At 47.4% G+C, this 19,899-nt stretch overlaps 3 protein-coding genes across 6 annotated transcripts; all 3 read right to left on the bottom strand.

Annotated features, from left to right (window-relative positions):
- Positions 1-675: 675 nt before the first annotated feature.
- On the bottom strand, positions 676-3,686 carry LOC148391452 (acidic mammalian chitinase-like). The gene is made up of 12 exons (XM_088390347.1): positions 3,635-3,686; positions 3,483-3,550; positions 3,375-3,401; positions 3,085-3,289; positions 2,923-2,979; positions 2,204-2,369; positions 1,957-2,081; positions 1,768-1,891; positions 1,524-1,706; positions 1,308-1,424; positions 1,083-1,215; positions 676-994 (listed from the first exon to the last, which is right to left on the bottom strand). The coding sequence occupies exons 2-12, from the start codon at positions 3,505-3,507 to the stop codon at positions 735-737; spliced, it is 1,422 nt and encodes a 473-aa protein (XP_088246473.1). The 5' UTR covers positions 3,508-3,550; positions 3,635-3,686; the 3' UTR covers positions 676-734.
- Positions 3,687-6,478: 2,792 nt separating this feature from the next.
- On the bottom strand, positions 6,479-9,302 carry chia.1 (chitinase, acidic.1). The gene is made up of 12 exons (XM_088390443.1): positions 9,229-9,302; positions 9,028-9,081; positions 8,858-8,887; positions 8,465-8,669; positions 8,282-8,338; positions 8,052-8,217; positions 7,794-7,918; positions 7,549-7,672; positions 7,288-7,470; positions 7,028-7,144; positions 6,829-6,955; positions 6,479-6,758 (listed from the first exon to the last, which is right to left on the bottom strand). Exons 2-12 carry the CDS (start codon positions 9,044-9,046, stop codon positions 6,550-6,552), a joined length of 1,362 nt encoding a protein of 453 aa, XP_088246569.1. The 5' UTR covers positions 9,047-9,081; positions 9,229-9,302; the 3' UTR covers positions 6,479-6,549.
- Positions 9,303-9,535: 233 nt separating this feature from the next.
- On the bottom strand, positions 9,536-19,660 carry cntn2 (contactin 2). 4 transcript variants are annotated; one of them, XM_088390422.1, is made up of 24 exons: positions 19,495-19,660; positions 19,364-19,414; positions 17,452-17,572; positions 17,182-17,323; positions 16,935-17,110; positions 16,761-16,856; positions 16,474-16,686; positions 16,313-16,415; positions 15,999-16,180; positions 15,772-15,908; positions 15,460-15,589; positions 15,244-15,394; positions 14,852-14,979; positions 14,603-14,778; positions 14,201-14,321; positions 13,881-14,039; positions 13,635-13,784; positions 13,503-13,573; positions 13,138-13,375; positions 12,734-12,849; positions 12,450-12,636; positions 12,177-12,289; positions 11,396-11,567; positions 9,536-11,117 (listed from the first exon to the last, which is right to left on the bottom strand). In XM_088390422.1, the coding sequence occupies exons 3-24, from the start codon at positions 17,513-17,515 to the stop codon at positions 10,996-10,998; spliced, it is 3,147 nt and encodes a 1,048-aa protein (XP_088246548.1). In that variant the 5' UTR covers positions 17,516-17,572; positions 19,364-19,414; positions 19,495-19,660; the 3' UTR covers positions 9,536-10,995. The 4 variants fall into 4 exon arrangements, with proteins under 4 accessions (XP_088246548.1, XP_088246550.1, XP_088246549.1 ...); XM_088390424.1 differs by lacking the exons at positions 19,364-19,414; positions 19,495-19,660 and adding an exon at positions 18,302-18,508 and having other exon boundaries at positions 16,474-16,523; positions 16,623-16,686; XM_088390423.1 differs by lacking the exons at positions 19,364-19,414; positions 19,495-19,660 and adding an exon at positions 19,078-19,109.
- Positions 19,661-19,899: the final 239 nt, after the last annotated feature.

Raw genomic sequence — 19,899 nt, 5'->3', positions numbered from 1 at the left:
CAACCCACGGTAAAACTACGTTTCCCGATACACGTAGCTTTTGTTGTGTCCGACTACGGAGAAACAAAACTGCCAAAAATAAAACGAATCTCGCGAACACTTACACCATCATTAATGTATTGATGGGCAACGCATGCAAGTGTTGTTATGAAATGTGTACTTGAATCATTAAAACACTAGTTCATTTTGTGCAAAATGAAAGAATGTCGTTTCAGGATGGGTGGGGCTTGCTGTCTAGAATTGTATTGTTGACGTCCAAGTTTGACTCCTGCAGTAATATCAATAATCAGATTCAAGTATTAATGAAGTCCATCTATCTACCACTTTAAACCAATGGGCATATGAATATATATATATATATATATATATATATATATATATATATATATATGTGTGTGTGTGTGTGTGTGAGTGTGTGTGTGTGTGTGTGTGTGTCAAAGTCAAAGTCAAAGTCAAAGTCAGCTTTATGTCATTAAATTAAATTTATGTGTGTGTGTGTGTGTGTGTTTTGCTACCATGGAATTTAATTGTAGCCCTTCAATGTGCTGTCTTTCTTTTGGATTGGGATTTGCAGTTGATCTGCCATATTTCACCGGAACATCTCAAGGTGATAAAGTCATCTACGTTGGTCATACTAAAAACAGTATTCATATTTAAAGGTTGATAGACAATAGATGCGGGATAAGTCTGTTTAATAGGTGTTTGTATCAGTTGTTCTACACATTAGTCATTGCTCATGGCCAGACACAGCACTTGCAGCCATCATCGTAGACAGATCCAGCTCCACAAGTCTTCACATGGGTGATGCCACCTGCGCACATGTAGAAGCTGTTTCTGTCGTCAGGGTGGGGGTACAGGCCATCGGGTTTGCCGTTACAGAAGCCGGACCCAGGGGCATGGGTCGTGGTGGTGGTGGTGGTTGAGGTGGTCGTGGGTGGAGAAGCGGTGCTAGCACCAGGTTCGGGGGTGGTGGTAGGAGGGAGTGGGGGCAACTCTGAATGGTACAGCAAGAGATAAGTTAGTGATTGAAGTGACACATTTTGGACTGACTTGATCCTGGCAGCGTCAGCGTTTCCATTTACCAATATTGAGAAGTTTTCGTAGATGAGACAGAAGAGGATGGTTGCCGGCTCCGCAGAATCGTCCAGCAAAGTCATCCAAGTCCAGGGCCCACACGAAAGCACCGCCATACTTCTGCTCCTGCAGGTAACGCACCTAGTGGGACGGACGGAGATAGAAACAGTTCCGATGGGCAGGCAGGCAGGCAGGTAGGTAGGTCAAACGTTTTCCGGCAGATGGCAACCTACTTTGGTCTCGTAGCTTTCCCTGGTGTCAAATCCCACCCACTCGTTGTTCTTAGTGGCGTAGGGAACCTTCTGGTCTTCGATCCATTGAATGGTAGTGTCCTTGATAAAGCCACAAATCTGAACCACAGACAAACAAGAAAGTGAGCTTATACGCTGCTGTTGTATTCAATTCAACTGGCACGTTTGTAAATGTCGCATGTTGTTTACGGTAGGTACCTCATAGTAGGCCCAGAATCCAGCTTCACGTGTGAACGGACCAGCTGACGCAGGTCCGCTCGCCGGGGCTCCGACTCCAGTGTCTGCCGACGTCAGACGGAAAGTACGACCGTAGGCGGCAAAACCCATCCTCAGTTTCTCCACAGGGGTGCCGTTGTCTCGCCAATACTTCATGGCGTAGTCCTAATGGATGGAGCGTTGTGAAGAGTGTACTAGCGCCACTGGTCAATTTACTGTGGCTTACGGTGTTAAAGTAGATGAGATCTCCAAAGTCGGTTGAGCCACGGAACAGAGGGCTGTTGTGACCGGTGAACTGCTCCCAAGTTCCGTGGAAGTCATAGGTCATCACATTGATGAAGTCCAATTCCCTTTGTCAAACAGAACGAGGCTCACGTCGTGTGGAGTTTTGCAAGCGGAACGCCAATGCACTTACTTGGCAATCTCAGCAATCTCATATCCTCCATCGATAGTCCCCTTTCCGGCAGACACCGCAGCAGTCACCATGAGCTGAGCGTTACCCGAGCTCTTGGCCTCTGCGGCGTAGGCTTGAACAAGTTCCTGAAAGAAGGAACGAACGCCCAGACGTTATGTACTATATATTACGTAGTATATGACGTCGAAGCGACTGGATCATACGTATGATCAAAAAGTGAAGGAAGTGGTGTGGCCAATGCCCATACCCTGCAGAGCAAAGTGAACCTCTGCTTGTCCTCTGGGGGGCTCCCGCGAGCTCCGGGGTATTCCCAGTCCAAATCCAGACCGTCGAAACCGTGAGTCCTCAGGAACTTGATTGAAGATTGAATGAATTTCTGACGGTTGGCTGCTGTGGACACCATGATGGAAAACCTGAAGAGATGTCAACGTTGATTTGAGAGATGTGTCAAACGTTTCGGCCACGCATACGTATCTTGAAATTGACATTTATTTACCAATGATTGTCACATCATTTGGTGATCTAACCCCCCCAATTCCAACCCGTTATGCAATGGGTCCCATTTTTTATAGTCTTTGGTATGACCCGGCCGGCCGGAGTTTGAACCCACAACCTTCCAGTCTCAGGGCGGACACTCTACCACTAGGCCACAGAGCTGGTACATGACAACATCTGTCAATGATTTGTATAAAATACTACTTTTGGCAAAAAACTCACAACTTCTACGATCCTACCTTGAGATTTTGAAATTGAGATGGACAACTTTCGTCAATGATTTGTACGAAACGCTACTTTGGGCAATTTTGCCAATTGCTTGAAATTGAGATTGGTCAATGATTTGTACTACATCAATCTGACTTTAGTCAAGAAATGACTCGCAACGCATGACACCGTGTGCCATTGGTACTACGATATGGGCAGCCCAGCCCGCAACTTATCAGTCAAGGTTCAAACGTTACTACTCACTGTCGTGAACCAAAGTTCCATCCGCCGACGGCCAAGAGAGTCTTAAGATGAGGGTTCCTGCAGATAGCAAGGTAGTGAGTGAGTCATCACAACCGTACATATTCACTAACGATGCATGGGAAGAGGCTTTGAGTGACTCTGCAGTTTCAACACTGCACTTACTTGGTCTTCAGGTTGTTGAAAGATTTGTACAGAACGTCATCATTCCACTCGTACGTAACCAGTTCATTGTTGGAGTTGATGATGGAGAAGGCATAGATAAGGGTGGTACACAGGTAGGGGTCCACATCTTGCGGCATGTATTTCCCCTGACCGGGTCTGTACTGGGACCAGTTTGTGAAGTAACACACCATTTTGGTGGCACATCCTTCATCGTGGAATGAAACAAACACACACAGAGTTGAATGGGAAGGATTTCACAGCAGAGAAGACAAAAAAAGCAACGTGCTTACCCAGCTGGCATAGCACCAGACACAAGCCTATGAACATAGAGACACAGTTACAATAGTGAACATAAAGAGAAGATGTGGCACTTGATGCAGATCTGATCATCGGGATACCTGCAAGTATGGTAAGCCTGGTCATCTTGATTTGCTGCTTTATTCAGCACGAGTTGACCACTGGGTTACTGTAAAAGAATCGAAAGGCTGTTATTCACCAGAATCCAAGAAAAAGGAAAACAGAGATTGTTTCGCTTGCTAAACTCACTCACCGTGGGACCGGATGAGAGACCCAAAGAGCAGCAGCAAAGCCTAACCCTTTTATACACACAAGGGAAGTGGAGCACAGGTTGTAAAGGTCATTAATATTAAGACATATTTTGATAAGAAGATGCAAGTTTGAAAAACACCTTGACAATTATTGACCAGATATACAACTCATTAACTCTGCACTTCAGATAATATACTACATTGAAGTTCAGTGAGCATCATGTGTTGTTATGTAACGTTGGTGACAGAAAAACAACTAGGGTCTGTAATCCATTAGCCTCACCGTTCATTTTATCGCACTGATTAGATGGATTGCCAGTGACTTCATTGTTTCCGTTCACTAATATTGCTGATTCCGCATTTTTAACGTACGACTTTAATTGAATCATGAGCAACGATAAAAAGACTATGTTATAGTCGATTTATAAGATTGAGCTTTCCTCTTAAGAACTTCAGCAGTACATTCAGTCCAGTCACAGCTAGTTGGAAAATGGTATTTGTCTGCCACAGCACCCAGCGGCCGGCCCTACTCCTCCGACGGCCAAACATGACGCATTTCGGAACCAAACAGAGACTGTCCGAGGAGAAGCGACAACGTGACTTCAACGAGCGGGCCCGTCCGCTAACACCCCTGCAAGCGGGCCAAAGTGTGTCGTTGGCTGCCAAGAGAGAATAAGGAAGGCAAGAAGGGAAAGGTCGTAGAGCAGGCGTCAACATCGAGCGAGGTCTTCGGTCATTAACGCAGACCAGGGATTCCTTGGGAAGGAATGGTGCGCATGTGTGAGGGAGGGAGGGAGGGAGGCCATTGTGTTAGACACACGTTAGAAAATGGGTGGTACACAACTCAACGATATAGCTGTAGCTTCCCACTCACTCGGGACGCATGTTATGCGACAGCTTCTGGGCGAGCCCCCCGGCGGCGGCGGCGGCGGTGGCGGCGGCGGCGGCCGAAGCGTTTGCACTTGAAGGGTCATTGTTCAATGTTCGTGTGTGCAGTCAGTGTTCAAAGTAAAACCAAAATGCCTATGTTAATGTTATGTAAAGTGTTATCAACGTGATAACAAGAGATAACAAAGGTTGTCGGGGGAAAAGGATCATGAATGTTGTACAGTGGAGCCTCGGTTTTCGAACGTCCCGGTTCTCGAACAAATCGGTAGTCGAACGAAAAAATTTTTTCCTTCGGATGTCGGTCGAAATTCGGTTGCCGAACCTCGCCAGATGACCCGAGAGGACCCACATGCCAACTGACTCCGTTCGTCACGGAGTCGTGTGCGTCTCCGGATAAAGAGAGTTCTTGAATAGTCAACTTTATTATTGTAGTGTATTTGACATGTAAGCCAAAAAATAGAGCGCTTCAAATCAAAATATCTGACGCAGCAGCTATTGCATAAATATGCAAGTGGCAACAACAATCGAATTCGACTGACAACTCTCCAAGAAGAATGGGCAACGATGACCCGATCAATCGAGGTGTGCAAGCCAGCCTGTTATTAAAAGGGTCTCTTCAAACCATTTGAGTTGTTGTACTAAGTTCATCTTGTTTTTCCTTTTCAGCGAAACAACTGCCACTTGGCTGCCGATCAGACGTTAATCAAGGAAAAGGCCGCGCACGTTTGACCTGCATGTTGTGATGTATGTTTTCCACGCAAAAGCTGATGTTCAAACTACAAGAGTTGTTGAGGCTCCACGTCGGCTGCTGGTCGTCTATGTGAACATCTAGACGCCAACATATTTTCCAAAGGTCTACTTCCTGCATGTTGCGTTTCCTTCTATTTTAGATGGACTATTATGATCCCTTTGGTGTTGTTATGAGCGTATAACAGAAACTACACTACCCAGCATGCCACACTGATGTTGCACATGCTCAGGAGCGCCGCTACGTGGCGGTGAGCGATTCAAGACTACAGTTAATGCGTTTTTGAAGAATAACCCAGACGACAACCCACCTTTGGTGACTAGAGAAGATCATCAGCAAGTCTAATGAGACGTCATGTTATTATGCAAAGATACTTAAATATCCGTGCTTTGGGTTTTTGGGCGGTTTCCAGGTGTCGTGGGTAACAAACAGCAGATGGGCGGGCCATTAATTTCACAAGTTGAGGTCAAAAGGCATAGCAATAAGTGGCGTTGCAGTACAACAGGTTTCCCGCAGAGAACGCCAATGCTCTATAGTTGAGTGGGTCCTTTCATAGTTTGTGACAGTCTATGTTAAAGTTTGAAAATCAATATCTGTTGCGTCAGTGTCAAGTCAAAACAAGGAACCTTGGCAAGAACGCGCTTGGTTCTATTTGAATTGAGCATTCTTGTTTACCGTAGGCAGGCACGCTAGTTCACATGTTTTTCTTTCGCACCGTTTTGGTGTGTGCATGAATGCGAGCGGGTTAGGGTTAGGGTTCAACATATTTCTTTGGGAATTTTCCTCTTTGCACATAGCAACATCTTGGACCGGCCAGAAATGAAGTTTGAAATGATACGTTACTACACCCTTAGAACTGCTGAGTTAAAAATGAGAGAGCGAGCCAGGGAGTTGCGCGTTTGGAGCCCGCTTACTGCGCAAAAGTCGGCGAGCCTCATAAGTGCTTGGATGATGAAGATGAAGATGAAGGAAGGAAGGAAGGAAGGAAGATAGGAAGGAAGGAAGGAAGGAAGGAAGGAAGGAAGGAAGGAAGGAAGGAAGGAAGGAAGGAAGGAAGGAAGGAAGGAAGGAAGGAAGGAAGGAAGGAAGGAAGGAAGGAAGGAACGAATGAACGAACGAACGAACGAACGAACGAATAAACGAACGAACGAACGTACGAAGGAAGGAAGGAAGGAAGGAAGGAACGAATGATTAAGGAGTCAACGACAGGTCGATGTATAACTTTGTGTTTACTTCATATTGCAAACTTTCTCCCAAGGACTCCATTGGAAGCATTGCGTTTCAAGGCCAGTTGCAGCACTTGCAGGAGTCCCAGTAAATGAGACCAGGCTGGCAGCGGTGGAGGTAGGTGTTTCCTCGGAAGCACTGGAAATAGGTGTTGGCGTCAGCCGGGTTTTCGTACAGTCCGTCAGGGCGGCCGTGACAGAAACTCAGGATGGGGTCCCTGGTGGTGGTTGGCGCCGGGGTGGTGCTAGGCTTAGGGGGGAAGCCTGTAAAGTCACGCAGACGTACGTAAACGACAACTCGTTCTCTGCGAGTGGAAAATGTCTCAAAATTCACCCATGGACAGCCTGAGGTGGTTGATCAGCGGATACGAGCCGGCCGAACAGAAGGCCCCGGAAAAGTCGTCCATGTCCAGAGTCCACACGTGAGCGCCTCCCAGGTTCCTGGATGTCATCCACTCCACCTAAAATAGGATTGGCGTCAAGATGACACACCAAGATGTTTCCAGCTTCCTCACAATGCTGTGGTTACTTACCTTTGCTGAAAAGCTGCGCTGGTCATCATAGCCAACCCAAGAACCGCCGGAGGTGGCGTACGGAACGCTCTGCTCATCGATCCATTCGGCAGAAGCAACGGAGAGGAAGTCGCACACCTGACAAAGACGAATCCAACCATCCAACCATCAGCCAGCTCCTTGTTGCATACATCGTCCCACAACTTGATCCTTTATTACAAACAGCTCCGAATGACGTGTGAAATCGTTTGCTTTCCAAAAGCCCCCCGACATATTTTCACCTCATAGAAAGCCCAGAAACCAGCAGTGCGAGTGTACGGTCCGCCTTCAGCCGGTCCGTTTGTCGGCGCTCCCAGGCCGGTAGCGGCGGTGCGAAGGCGGTAGGTTCTTCCGTACGAAGGCAAGCCCAGAAGCAGCTTCTCGGACGGTGCTCCCGAGTCCAGCCAATGGGACACGGAGGAGTTCTGGACAAATGATTTTTCAAATGAGGGTCGCGAGAATAAAGGCCGTGCAATGCCCGCTTGCGTTTGGTTGTTACTTACAATATTGTGATGAATGTGGGAGCCCGAGTCGCCAGAACTTTGGTACAGAGGGCTGTTGTGTCCCGTCGCTGCCTCCCAGTGTCCGTGGAAATCGTAGGTCATCAGGTTGATGAAGTCCAGATGTCTGTGGGTTTCTCTTATTATTGCTACGACTGCCTGGAACGACTACTACCTTTGTGGCTTTGAAGCGTTCGTTCCCCGGTGGTCGTCAAATAAGAGGAGCGTGCGTGCTGCCTCCAACTTACGGTGCAATCAGGTCGACCTCGTAAGCTCTGTCAACGGTGGCGCGGATGGTAGCCACATTGGCTGACAGCAGAAGCTGAGTCTTCTTGGAATCCCTGGCGTCATTCTCGAAAGCCGCAACCAACTCCTACACAGCACGGCGGGGCGGAGCAGAGCAGAGCAGAGCAAATCAGATCAGTTACTAAGCGCATCTACGGTTTGGCTGCAGGCGGGCGGCCGTTGCTTTTGCACGAGATAAGAGAAAAAAGGGCTCTTCAAACCTTGACCAGCAAAGTGAACCTCTGCTTGTCCTGCAGAGGGCTGCCGTTGTGTGCCGGATATTCCCAAGCCAAATTGAGCCCATCAAAGTTATGGGTTCGCAGGTAGCTGATGGCAGAGCGGATGAAGGCGGCGCGACTCTCTGGCCTGGCGACCGTGCTGATGAATCTGGCAGAGAAAAGCGTGAGCCCGCGACGGGAACCTTTTTGGATCACGCCTTCCTTCCACTTACGGGCTCATGCCGTTGACCGTGCCTCCGACCGACAGCAGGGTCTTCAGAGCCGGATTGCTAAGAGAGGAGAGCAACGTGATGGATTGATTGATTGACTGTCTTCAGGGATTCAAAGGAGCCAAGCGGACGCTCGACATGAGTAGACGGACAACAGAGCGTAAAAGGTGTCGCTCGCTCGCTCACATGTTCTTGAGGTTGTTGAGGGTGGCGTACTGCTGATCGTCGTTCCACTCGATGGGAACGATTTCGTTGAAGTTGTTGATGGTGGCCAGTGCGTAGATGACGTGTGTGCACAGGAACGGGTCGACGTTGTCTGGGGTGAACTTGCCTTGGCCGGGCCTATACTGAGCCCAGTTGGTCATGTGACACACCAGCTTACTGGAAGTAGCTGAGGAAAGGAAGGCAGAAGCCAATCGAGAGTTGATCTTTTCATTGAAATAAATGCAAATGAAAACCTTAGCGGTTATTGTTGACGGAGCATTTCCGCTTTAGCCAAGGACAAAACTAGGTATCTTTGGAAGTTACATTGACAAGGTGAAAGAAATAGTTATTGCTGCAAATTGCTTGCTTCCTTACCTATGTGCAGAACTAGGAGAAGACCCAGAGCTGCAGAAAGAAAAGCAAGCAGGATGGATTCATATGTGAAAAGTATCTTTTCATGATACACTTACAAACAAAATGGTGCCTATTTCTTTGCATAATAGCATGACTTTTGAATTCGATCCAAAGGAAATGAACGTATTTACCTGGAAGGAGCTTTGCCATGGTGTCGTCGTTTGCTCAGCCAATCCGCCAGACAACTGCAATGACAAATGAAAGGGAAGGAGACAATCATCCAAATGAAAGAAGAGTAAACAAAAAAGATTGAAGCTGGAGAAAATGGACTTGACAGTCCTTGAAGGACATATTTACACCTTCAAGTTGAGATAACACCAACTCTTCCTTACCTTCTCGAGAGGATCTGAAGAACCACAACCGAGTTTGGCAGCTTGGCTCAAATTTATATCTTGCTACTAAATGGATGGTGTCAAAGTGCAAATGATAAAGCCCAGTGGGCGTCTTTTCGAACAAATACGTATGTATCGGCCCAGCCAGCCGGCCGGCCAGCCAGCCAGCCAGCTCGCGCGCCTCAAGGTCAGACAAAGGCTTAATCAGTCATGGTATTTGCGTCCAGGAAATTCAAATGATTGATGGCGGCGGCTCCCATTTCAAGGGATATCATTTAAGATGAAGGACTCATAAAAGGCACACAAGTAGAGTCGTCATACAATCGCCGCGTGTTTATTTCATCATATTGAAACAATTTCAAGCCGCCTTCACATTTTTCATCATCTCTTTGAAAAAAGCTGAAAGGCAACATTATTGCAATTTCATCTTTTTCTACGGCTTGGTTGCTTGCTTGCTTGTCAAACCTAGCTACCAGTAAATGGAAATACTACCATACTAAAGGAAGGCATTGGGAAATGATGTCTTTAAGCACGCACGCACGCACGCATTTGCAACATTCATGTTTGAGACAGTCAGCAGTTCTGGCGTGTGTGTGTGTGTGTGTGTGTGTGTGTGTGTGTGTGTGTGTGCGTGTGTGTGTGTGTGCGTGCGTGCGTGTTGGGCCAAATGAAGACCTTCAAATGTCCAGCTCACTTTGTCAGCTGCCTGTGACCCTCGATGGATGGATGACATCATCATTATCATTACAAGAACACATTTTGCCCCGACACATTTGCCGTACCACACCGTCATGTTTGAAAGATTAAAAAGATCTTTTTAAAAAATGGGCAAATCTGCCGTGGTCCGCTATCGTGTATCAAAGATGAATTTTAGTTGGATTATCAGAGAAAGTTCCAAATAGTCAATGCACTTGACTTTTCCCGTCTAGTGTAATAAATGTGACAACGTTTTACAGAAGAGCTGATAGAAGCTGACAGGATTACAATGAGGGAGGATAAATGACATTGTTAACACGGGCCGTCATCGCTGTAGATATCATAAAAGCAGATGCAGTAAAAGAAAAGGCATGACGCTAGCGTTTTTAAAATGATCATCAAACAATAGGGACCATTGAGGAAAACTGCAACGTATTGTCTTGGACAGCTCCATCCATCCCAAAACAAACAAACAAACAAACAAACCAGTCAATCAATCAGTCTTGATACTTTTTTCATCTGACTAGTGACATACATGAATAATTTACACATGGCGGCCGTCGGATGGTGACTTTGATGCGGGCAGCTTTAAGAGGCTTCACAAAATGATTTCATTAGAATTGCCTTGCCCAATTGATACGGCGAGATGACCCTCATTCTTCTGTTACCTCAAGGAAAAAAACAAGGCGGACATGAAAGCAAAGTGGCTCTGTCGTCATAAACAATTGGACTCTTAAGAAAAGATCGTGTGAAGCCAAGCTGGGGTGGTGATCCACAATTCTGAGGCATTGCAACTCATTTTCAACAATATTTACATTTACAATGACACAACTCATGACTTTTGAATGCTGTGCTGGTTCCCAAACGCTAAACCTTTTCGAACACATGCTGACACCCCAATGTGTCGGAAGGTGAAAACTCTCCCGCTGCTTTGAGACGTGCGTGATACCAATGCATGACTACACATTCACCCTCCTACTACTTGAACACAATTTTTGGTTTGTTTGTTTGTTTGTTTGTTTTTTGACCCGTTCCAATCCAACCCGAATGAAACGGAGACATCAGAAGCGGTCACTTGAAGTTCATCAACGAAAGAGCTGGGCCTGACACAACGCTGAGAAGAAACACGGCAACCGGCAAGTGGAGCGACTGACCGGAGACACTCGCCTTGTTCTGTACCATCATGCCGGTTCCTGAAAAAGACATGACTGAATAAATATCACACCACTGCTCCTACTCCGCGCATTGAGCTCACTTTGATCGTCCCTCGTTCGAACAAAAGAGCACATTGGCAGAGCCCAGTCAAAATCGATGAGCACCCGCCGCAATCCAGCACCAAATGGATGCCGCTGTGCGCTCGCTTCACTTCCAGATCAAACGCGTGGCTGCAGTATCGAAATCTAATCCGGATGTGGCTACGCAAATGTTCTCAATCCAAAATCTGCAAAGTCGTGACGAAAAAAGGATTCACCTGAGTCCCGCGAGACGATAATCTCGTGCGCAGGTCCGTCCCCACCTTCACCCCAGGATCGAAGTTCCAGTACGACGTATCCGTTCTTGTCTTTGGGCAGGGGCAGGTTGACTGACGTCTTGGCCACGTCCAGGACCTTCAAAACGCTTTGCCCCTCATGCTTGTACAGAACCTGTCCGAGTCACACACGTTTGGTTAGCATCGAGGCCAACTCGTTGCAAGTTACGTATGTAGTATCTACTAAGACTGCTATTCATTTGACGGCAAGTGTGCCCAAGAAAGTGGCTTTGTGCAAAAGCATATTCGACGTTGCTTTGATGTCAATTTGAAATGATTTGAAAATGATTTTCCTGCCATTCAAATATTTGACAAGCATTTACGAAATGAAAAGGTCACTTTATCTGACTAAGCCCTATTCCTTTTATTAGGATGAACTTTGATACATGCTTTTTATGACCCCCCAAAACAAAAGATCAATCTGAAGGAGGGTTAATAATAAAATAGGAATTAATAATTAGCTATGTTTTTTTTGTTCTCCTAACAGACAGATTTATTGTTATGATCCAATCAAACAAGAGTGTCTTGCACAAAGTATACAGTACTATATGCGCTCCAAAGCTCAAAGTACAAGAGGGACATTTCTGCTGCCATCAGATCATTGTGGCTTTTTTTCCCTTTTCAGGATTGGCAAGCAGGTAGTACAAAGGCTACACTTGGCCTTGTTGACAGTATGAACGATGGCCAGACACAATGTCAAAAAAAGTCTGCAAACAAGACTCACTTTGTAGCCGAGTACCGCCGACTCATTGTGCATGGCCTTCACGCGGTCCCATCGCACAATTACCCACGAAGCGTCCGTCCGCCACGATACATTTGCTGGGGCCCGGTTAGGAGCTGAAGGAAGAAGCGACAAACTGTTTGAGTTGAAAAGGTCCCCGCCCCGCCCTGCCCCGCCCGATGGATTGGAGCATTTCCCTTACCAATGGCATCATTTGAGCAATGAGGCCATTTTTGCACCTTTGACTGTCCATTGTTGTCCCTCCCCGCTACCTACGTGGTTTCCTGGTGGTGACGGTGGATCGCGGCGAGGGCGGCCCGGTGCCCGCGCTGTTATACGCCAGAACCGCAACGTGATAGCGAGTGCTGGGACGTAGGCCGGACACCCTGGCTGTGCTTTCCAGTCCTGCCGTGCGCACTCGATCCGCTGCCGCTTCCCGTTCGTGCTGGCGCCAGTAGCGGATCTAAACAGACATTGTCGCAACCTTTTTCATCTCCGATAGTACAAAGAGGAAATGGGAGAGTGTACATTGATCAGGTGAGGGTCAAGCATGAGGTCACCTCATATCCTCTCAGGATCCCGTTGGTGTTGGCTTGCAGGACGGGCTCCCATGACACTTGGATCTCAAAAGCTGTCAGTGCACTGACATTTATGCTTAGCGGTCCAACTGTTGGCTCTGTGAACCAAGGATTCATAGGTAGAAATATAGCTATGTTAGAAGATGGAAATGTTGTCGTGTACAAAGCCTTCCTTTTCCATATGAAAACAGAGCCGCACGTTCATGGAGTTAGTTGTACAGATAAACATTAGGACGCCCCCTGTTGGTCTTTACTTAGAACATCATTCATGTGTTTTCATTTAGTATCAATCACAAACAAAAGCTCAGGATTGTTGTCAGCACCAAAGCCTTGTTTAAAATGACACCATTTGTGTGAAAAGATCAAATCCATCCAAATGAACCAACCTTCCTCAGCAGAGTGGACCACAGCAATTTGGCTGAAGGGCCCTTCGCCCCTGCGGTTAAAGGCTTTGATTTTCACCTCAAAGGGGCTGTACGGCGCCAGAGTGGCGTTGTAGAACACATAGCGCGACGACTCCACAAAAGGTACGCGCGCTTGCGTCCACTGTGATGACGTGTCTTTCTTCCTGAAAGCCAGGAGGTAGCCAAAGTTGTCACCGTTCTGGTATTCTCTGACCATGGGCTGGAAAGTTAAGCAGAAGAAGACCCAGGGTCGGTCGGCAAAGCCAGTCCCACCCGCTTTCCCACCCATGGCGTGGTGTGGTGTGGTGTGGTGTGGCGTGGCGTGGCCTGGCCTGGCCTCCACCTACTGTCCATGTGATGATAAGTTCATGGCGATCTCCTCCTCCACCCCCGAGTCCACTGGGTGCCACCGACGGAGCTGCAAAGCACATAGCATTTTGCCACCATTTTGCTCGGGTCATTGATTGATGTCAGCTCACCTAACTGCTGCGTGCGGATGGTATGCGAGGGCGCGCTAGGCTCGCCGCTGCCCAGGATGTTGCTAGCGATGACCTGAAATTCATAATCCATCCAGGGCACCAGCCCAATCACATAGGCCGACTCGGCGTTGCCCTCAATGTTGACTGGCTCTGGTTTGAAAATGAAAGGAGTTTGTTGATGGACCCATGGATAGATGCAGCCAGCCAAATGACAAGTCAATGGACAACGTCGTTTGTTTGCCACACCGGTGCGCAAGCGCTTCCACGTGGGCGACAGAGAAGATCGGCCCACGATGACGTAATTGCCGATGGGACTGTGGTTGTCGTAGCCGCGACTCCACCTCAACTCCGCCGACGTCTCGGCCACATTTCTCACCAGTAAACCGCCGGGTGGTCCCGGGGGCCCTAAAACAAACAGAAGACACATACGTCCGTACATACGTACATGCCAGCCAAAGTACTGTAAAGTGCCATTTTCATTCATTTGACTGTTTGGCCAAAAGAAATGTTGCCAATGAACAATGGTCATTTTTGGACCTGACAGGAGAAGGCAGGTTGCATTTTACCTCGGACCACCAGTTTGGCTGTAGCGGAGGCGCTGTCCACCACAGTTTGAGCGCTGCACGTGTAAGCGCCCGCCTGACTCAGCTGAGCGTTGACGAGGAACAGGTCTCCGACGGTTTCCTTCTACATGGGGACAGCAACATCAAGAACATCATCTTCCCGTTTACTGTTTATCAAACAATGATATCACACAACGAGCTATTTTCCATCTTTTTGAAAGCCAGTTTGGTGGCGGCTCTCCAAAGTTAAAGCCGACCACGTATCCGAAAGCTGGATAATCACAAATTGGAAGAATAACTGTTAATTGTTGGACAATGTTCAGTTCAACAAGTGATGACTCAAAATGTTCTCCATTATTTTTCTCATTGAATGGATGAATTTTGCATTCTCTCTCTCTCGCTCACCCCCTCTACTCGACGGTACGGCCCCGTGAAGTCCTCCAGGTCCAGCAGAGCCCCATTGAGGGCCCAAGTGAAGGTCAGGTCCATGGTGGGATCATGGGAGGCGTGACACTGCAGGGTCACGTTCTCACCTTGATTGATGTCGGCGTTGGACGGAGCCAAGGTGATCTTGGTAGCATCTGGGGGGTTTCAATCAATATTGGACTTGACCGATCGATATTGGAGACTAATTTGGGTGTGTGCAAATGCTACCTCTGACAGACAAGTGTCCTGTGCTGTTAGCTTTGCCCAGATAATTTTCAGCAAAGCAAGTGTATTTGCCTTCATCTGCTCTGCTTATGTTGGTGATCCACAAGACTCCGTCGGGAGTCACCGTCACCCTGTTCAAAGACAATCAGAAGAAATAACAACGCGGTACCATGACATGTGACACAATGAAAGAATCGGCTGCATCGATTTGATTGAATGTGCGTTCGACTCACTGTCCACACTTTTGTTGTCAAGGAAAGGATCCATCCGTCCGTCCGTCCGTCCGTCCGTCCGTCCATCCATCCATCCATCCATCCATCCATCCATCCATCCATCCATCCATCCATCATGACGAAATGGCCTGATTTTGTTTTCCCTTCCCCTTCTCCGTATACCTGCTACTGTTGGTGAGCAACTCGGTCCCACGACTCCAGAAAAGGCTGGGCTTGGGGGCGGCTCGCGGGCGACACTCAATGCTCACTCGTCCCCCTCTGGCTGCAGGGATCAGTTTTCGCACTGGGTTCGATCGGAAGTCTGGAGCCTGAACTGCGGACGGGCAAATGGTGCAGCGCTTTAGCTGAACAAAAGAGTCTTCCAACTTTGGGTCTTACCTTGGACTCTTAGCTCAGCGGTAGAGTAGATTGTTCCATGCTTGTTCTCAGCAACACACTGGTACATCCCAGAATCCTCCAGAGCCAGGTTGCTGATCTTCAGACGAGCGCCATTGACTTCTACTCTGTCCTGGAGAGTTAGAGAGAAGGTTAGAAAGTGATTTTTATTTTTTCTTACAAGACTAATTATAAATGATTCCGGCTTCATTTTTGTCTTGCTTGACGGCACAATGTTCTTTTGTTCCGAGCGCCGTGTCTAAGCCTAAGCGGACAAAACACAGAACATAATGGTATGAATTTTTTTTTTTGCACCTGCGTAGTGAGCGGCTGTCCGTTGCGGAGCCAGCGAATGGAAGGTCGTGGTTTCCCGGCAGCCACGCAACTCCAGTGAAGCTCAGAACTTATTTCCACCTCAGAGTCACTCATCACCTGCAACCAGTCTGGCTGAGCTGAAGCACACACACAAAAAGAGGAGGCCATGTGTCAAACCACAGCGATTGACTGAAAAGGGGGAAAAATAAAAAATGCTGAGGAAAAACCTTGCACGCTGATGCGGCCCTGATACACATCGACTCCCTCGGAATTGCGGGCTTCGCACTCGTAGACGCCCTCGTCGTCAAAGGACAGATCTGGTAGGATCAGGGTGGGACCCTCCACGCTAGAACCCGCCTTGGACGGCATGAGTCCATCCACCTTTTTCCATCTCAAGTTTGGGACTGGACTACATACAGAAAGAAAAGAGGAACGGTGAAAGGACGAGCATTTTCTCACCAATGTGGTCACGTGACAGAAAACCGGTGACCCTGAATGTGCTGTCAGCAAAAAGCCAGGCAGGCCCCACTTTGAAACTTACTTTCCATAGGCGAAGCACTCCAAGTGAGCGGCGTGTCCGGCAAGGGCGTAGGTCTCGGCCGGGAAGCGCACTTTGATGACTGGAGCCAACTTCTTTGGATTGGCTGCAGTCAAAGCGGCGCATGACTTTCCTTTTGCATCATCGTCATGCTCGCGTCTTACCTTCAGGTAGCACGGTGAGTTGGTTGGCTTTGCTGAAGGTACTTTTGGTACTGATGTCCATGTTGATGGTCGTGAAGCAGAAGTAGTTGCCCGTGTCATTGATCTCCGCTTTGGCAAGGTAGAGGTTACCCGTTACCTGGGATACGAACCAGCGGCCGCCATCTTTCTTGATGAAGTTTGGAAACTCGTTGAGGAGCCACCGGTAGGACAGAGCTGCAAAAAACAAGGAGGCGACGGTGTCGGTCGGGACCACTCGACCGTCCTTAATGGCTCAACCATGACATTACCTGGGTAATGTGGAGGCGGCTGACAAGCCAGGAATGATCCCATGCCTTCATAAGCCGTCTGAGGACTCCTGCTGTCAGGAGGGAAGTCGTGGAGGTCTAAAAGAAGGAACCACCCCCCCAAAAAAGATCATTGACTACATGACAAAGATTTGCTCCTTTCATTGATTGACTTACAGCCAAATTTGAGGTTGGCTGCTCTGCTGATGATAGTGCCACAGCGGTTGATGGCCAGACACTGATAAGAACCCGTGTCTCGAGCCGACTCGGGTCTGCCGATGGCCAAGTTGCCGGCGACCATGGTATAACGGAGGTCCAAACCCAGCGCAACCTCGCTACCGTTCACCAACCACCTGCGTGTCAGAGAGAAATTGAAAGAAAGATGGCGTACGAGAACACTTTGAAAGGTTCCGCCAGATATTACCTGTAGGAAGCAGCTGGACTTGCCCTGGCCTGACAGCTGAGAACTACCTTGCCTTCACTCAGGCCTTCGGGGTAGATTAGACTGCTTGGCTGTTCTTCAAAGACCGGACCGCTATCGTGACCAGAGACACACACGTCTCCACCTGCAAAAAAAAAAAAAAGAAAAAATGATCAGGCCATTCTGGGAATCAGCAAGATGAATAAGAGGCAAGAGATGCCCACAGAGAAAGAAACAAATGTCGTATTTATGCGTGCGATTGCATCAACTTGCCCAAAGCCTGAAGTGGAAGTGAGCTGAGGAGCAGTAGGCTGAAGAAAAGCTCCATGGTCTCCATCCACTTCACAAAGAGATTAGGTGCAGTCCAAGTCAAGTCTGTGAGACCTGTTTATGCCTACAAACAGAACAAATCAAAGTCAGGTTCCATTTAGGTGATTTCTTTATTGGAAGCAACCAGGCTTTAAAAAAAAAAAAAAAAAAAAAAAAAAGTGATTAGTCAGTTAATTCAAGAAGCACTTTATCACACAGTCAAAGGATTAATAAATGACATTTTCCAGGATGTAAGCTTTACGATCGAATGCCCAGTAAACGAATGCGATAACAATACAAAAGTGGTCAGAAAGCAGGTTGTGCGGAAGATAATTGGTTCCCAAATGTGCTTCGGCATTAATAACGGTGCTTCATCCTAATTTCTCCAGCAGTGATGAGGACACAATAGCCAGCACCTATAAACAATCACGCTCGCTCCATCAATCGTTTGAAAACGTTGCAATCAACTGGTCTGCATTGTCTCTGCCTGCCTGGATGCCTGCAATAACCGTTCGTTTAAGTTTGAAGCAACGTTCGGCAACACGCATTGGTCGATAAAACGCCGTCTTGCGGGGAAAACACGGATGGATGATGGGCTTCTGCCCGAGCTCTGACGCTGCTGCGTCAAGCTCAGCACATCCTCGTGGAAGTGCAAAAACAAAGCCTGCAAGCGTGCAGACGGTGCAAAATATGGCAAATAGGAAGAAGTAAATCTATCTATCTATCTATCTATCTATCTATCTATCTATCTATCTATCTATCTATCTATCTATCTATCTATCTATCTCTATATGCATGAAGGCATGGCGTTTACCTTGAAGCCCGCCGATACAGCAGAAATGATGAGAGCCGCGCAGGGCTAATTAGAAGGCGTTCATTCCCTTGTCAAGGAAACCCAAAAACGTCTTTGGATACACACGATTTTGTCCAGCCTGCCACATTCTACTGTCGCGATCCGCTCATCCCATCCCATCCCATTCCTTTCCGCCTCCCCCTTGCTTTTCTTCGCATCCCTTCTTTATTTCCGTCACTGACAAGTTGTCGTTAATATCAAAGTGCCGCTTACTTCCGGTACTGTCTGTTTTACAAAATAAAGCCAAATCGTCATTTTGTGCCACTTCTGGTACTTTCTGTTTTACAAAGTAAAACAAATATCGTCATTTTTTTTAAAGTTGTTTTTAGATCCTAAACCCTGGGTAGACTGCTAGGTGCTGACTAGAAATGTATGTTGTGCTTAAAGCTATATACGTCTACATTGCGAGTGAAGTGTTTTTTTTGAGTTTTTCCTTGCCCTTTTGGGAGCTTAAGATCAGGGGATGCTTTGAGAATAATTGTCAATTTTGGGCTATGTGAAGCCCTTTGAGACTGTTTGTGATTTAGGGCTATACAAATAAACTTGACTTGACTTGAATTGGTTTTAAGAAAGGAATCTGATGTATGAAAATGGGTTGGGATGGCCGAGATTGTCATGGAGCGGATGGAGCAGGGCGACCGAATGCAGCTTGGACCAGCTCGGTTCAGTGAAGGGAACGAATGAACAGAACCGGCAAACTGACATGACTTGACAAAACAATAACTGAACTGACTGACCGAGACGTGAGACAAGAAAACAACAGGACATGGAGACATCAAGACATAACGACGACGACGACAACAGGAACCAAAAAGACATCAAGACAACAACACAATGATCCGACCGGGAGGGAGTGACACGCAGACAGGACTTAAATACGCGACAGGTAACGAGAGGCAGGTGACTGTGATTAGTACATGGTTTGTGAGTTGACACAGGAAGGGAGGGGCGAGTACACAGACAGACAGACACAGACAGACAGACACTTCACTGGTTTCAAACAAATTATTTTAGGTGCATTACCTGACATGGTTCGGCAGTTTCTTCCGCCTTCATCAGAGCCTTCCGCCTTCTCTGAAAAACAAGATGAACTAAGTACAACTAGACAGACAGACAGACAGACAGACAGAAACCATGACAACCTAGACACATACATAGTAACACGGCTGGGGACGAGAGGTGACAGAGATGAGCCGAGACGACCTTGTCTGGTCATATTGTGCATTGATGAAGGCTGAGAGAGCTGTGTCACATCCAGATAGATGGCCTGCTGCACGTGTAACCTGACTCAATGTTGCCAGTCTGCTCAATCTTCCGAGGGACTGTCACAAAGCGGTAGAGAGAGACAATGACTGTCTGATTGGCTGCTCCAGTCTTCATTTGGATGTGGGCTTTGCATGCTTTCCAAAAATGTCCATGGCAGGTTCATTGGAAATGAAATGAAGCACCATTGGAAACCCAAAGTGACTGCAAACATAAGAAAATATAGTGTGAATGATGAATAAAGATCACTTTAGGGCTGAAATGCCAATTAAAAAAAGATGTGCTCGTTTTCGCTT

Source organism: Syngnathus floridae, chromosome 11, assembly GCF_059516105.1.
Source record: "Syngnathus floridae isolate MCC-2025c chromosome 11, RoL_Sflo_1.0, whole genome shotgun sequence".
NCBI classification, from domain to species: domain Eukaryota; kingdom Metazoa; phylum Chordata; class Actinopteri; order Syngnathiformes; family Syngnathidae; genus Syngnathus; species Syngnathus floridae.
This window is presented reverse-complemented; position numbering and strand designations above follow the sequence as displayed.

What these genes read in the sequence shown, in the direction of transcription:
- cntn2 (XM_088390422.1), bottom strand. Translation starts at nt 17,515, where the DNA reads ATGGAGACCATGGAGCTTTTCTTCAGCCTACTGCTCCTCAGCTCACTT. An exon ending in AACTTATCATCACATGGACA is followed by an intron (nt 13,376 to 13,502) that starts GTAGGTGGAGGC and finishes TTAACTTTCCAG; the next exon opens with CCCATGGTCAGAGAATACCA. An exon ending in GGATCCTGAGAGGATATGAG is followed by an intron (nt 12,637 to 12,733) that starts GTGACCTCATGC and finishes ATGTCTGTTTAG; the next exon opens with ATCCGCTACTGGCGCCAGCA.
- LOC148391452 (XM_088390347.1), bottom strand. Translation starts at nt 3,507, where the DNA reads ATGACCAGGCTTACCATACTTGCAG. An exon ending in TCTGGTGCTATGCCAGCTGG is followed by an intron (nt 3,290 to 3,374) that starts GTAAGCACGTTG and finishes TCCACGATGAAG; the next exon opens with GATGTGCCACCAAAATGGTG. An exon ending in TTCAACAACCTGAAGACCAA is followed by an intron (nt 2,980 to 3,084) that starts GTAAGTGCAGTG and finishes TGCTATCTGCAG; the next exon opens with GAACCCTCATCTTAAGACTC.
- chia.1 (XM_088390443.1), bottom strand. An exon ending in CTCAACAACCTCAAGAACAT is followed by an intron (nt 8,339 to 8,464) that starts GTGAGCGAGCGA and finishes CTCCTCTCTTAG; the next exon opens with CAATCCGGCTCTGAAGACCC. An exon ending in GTTTCTGGGCTTTCTATGAG is followed by an intron (nt 7,145 to 7,287) that starts GTGAAAATATGT and finishes CGTCTTTGTCAG; the next exon opens with GTGTGCGACTTCCTCTCCGT.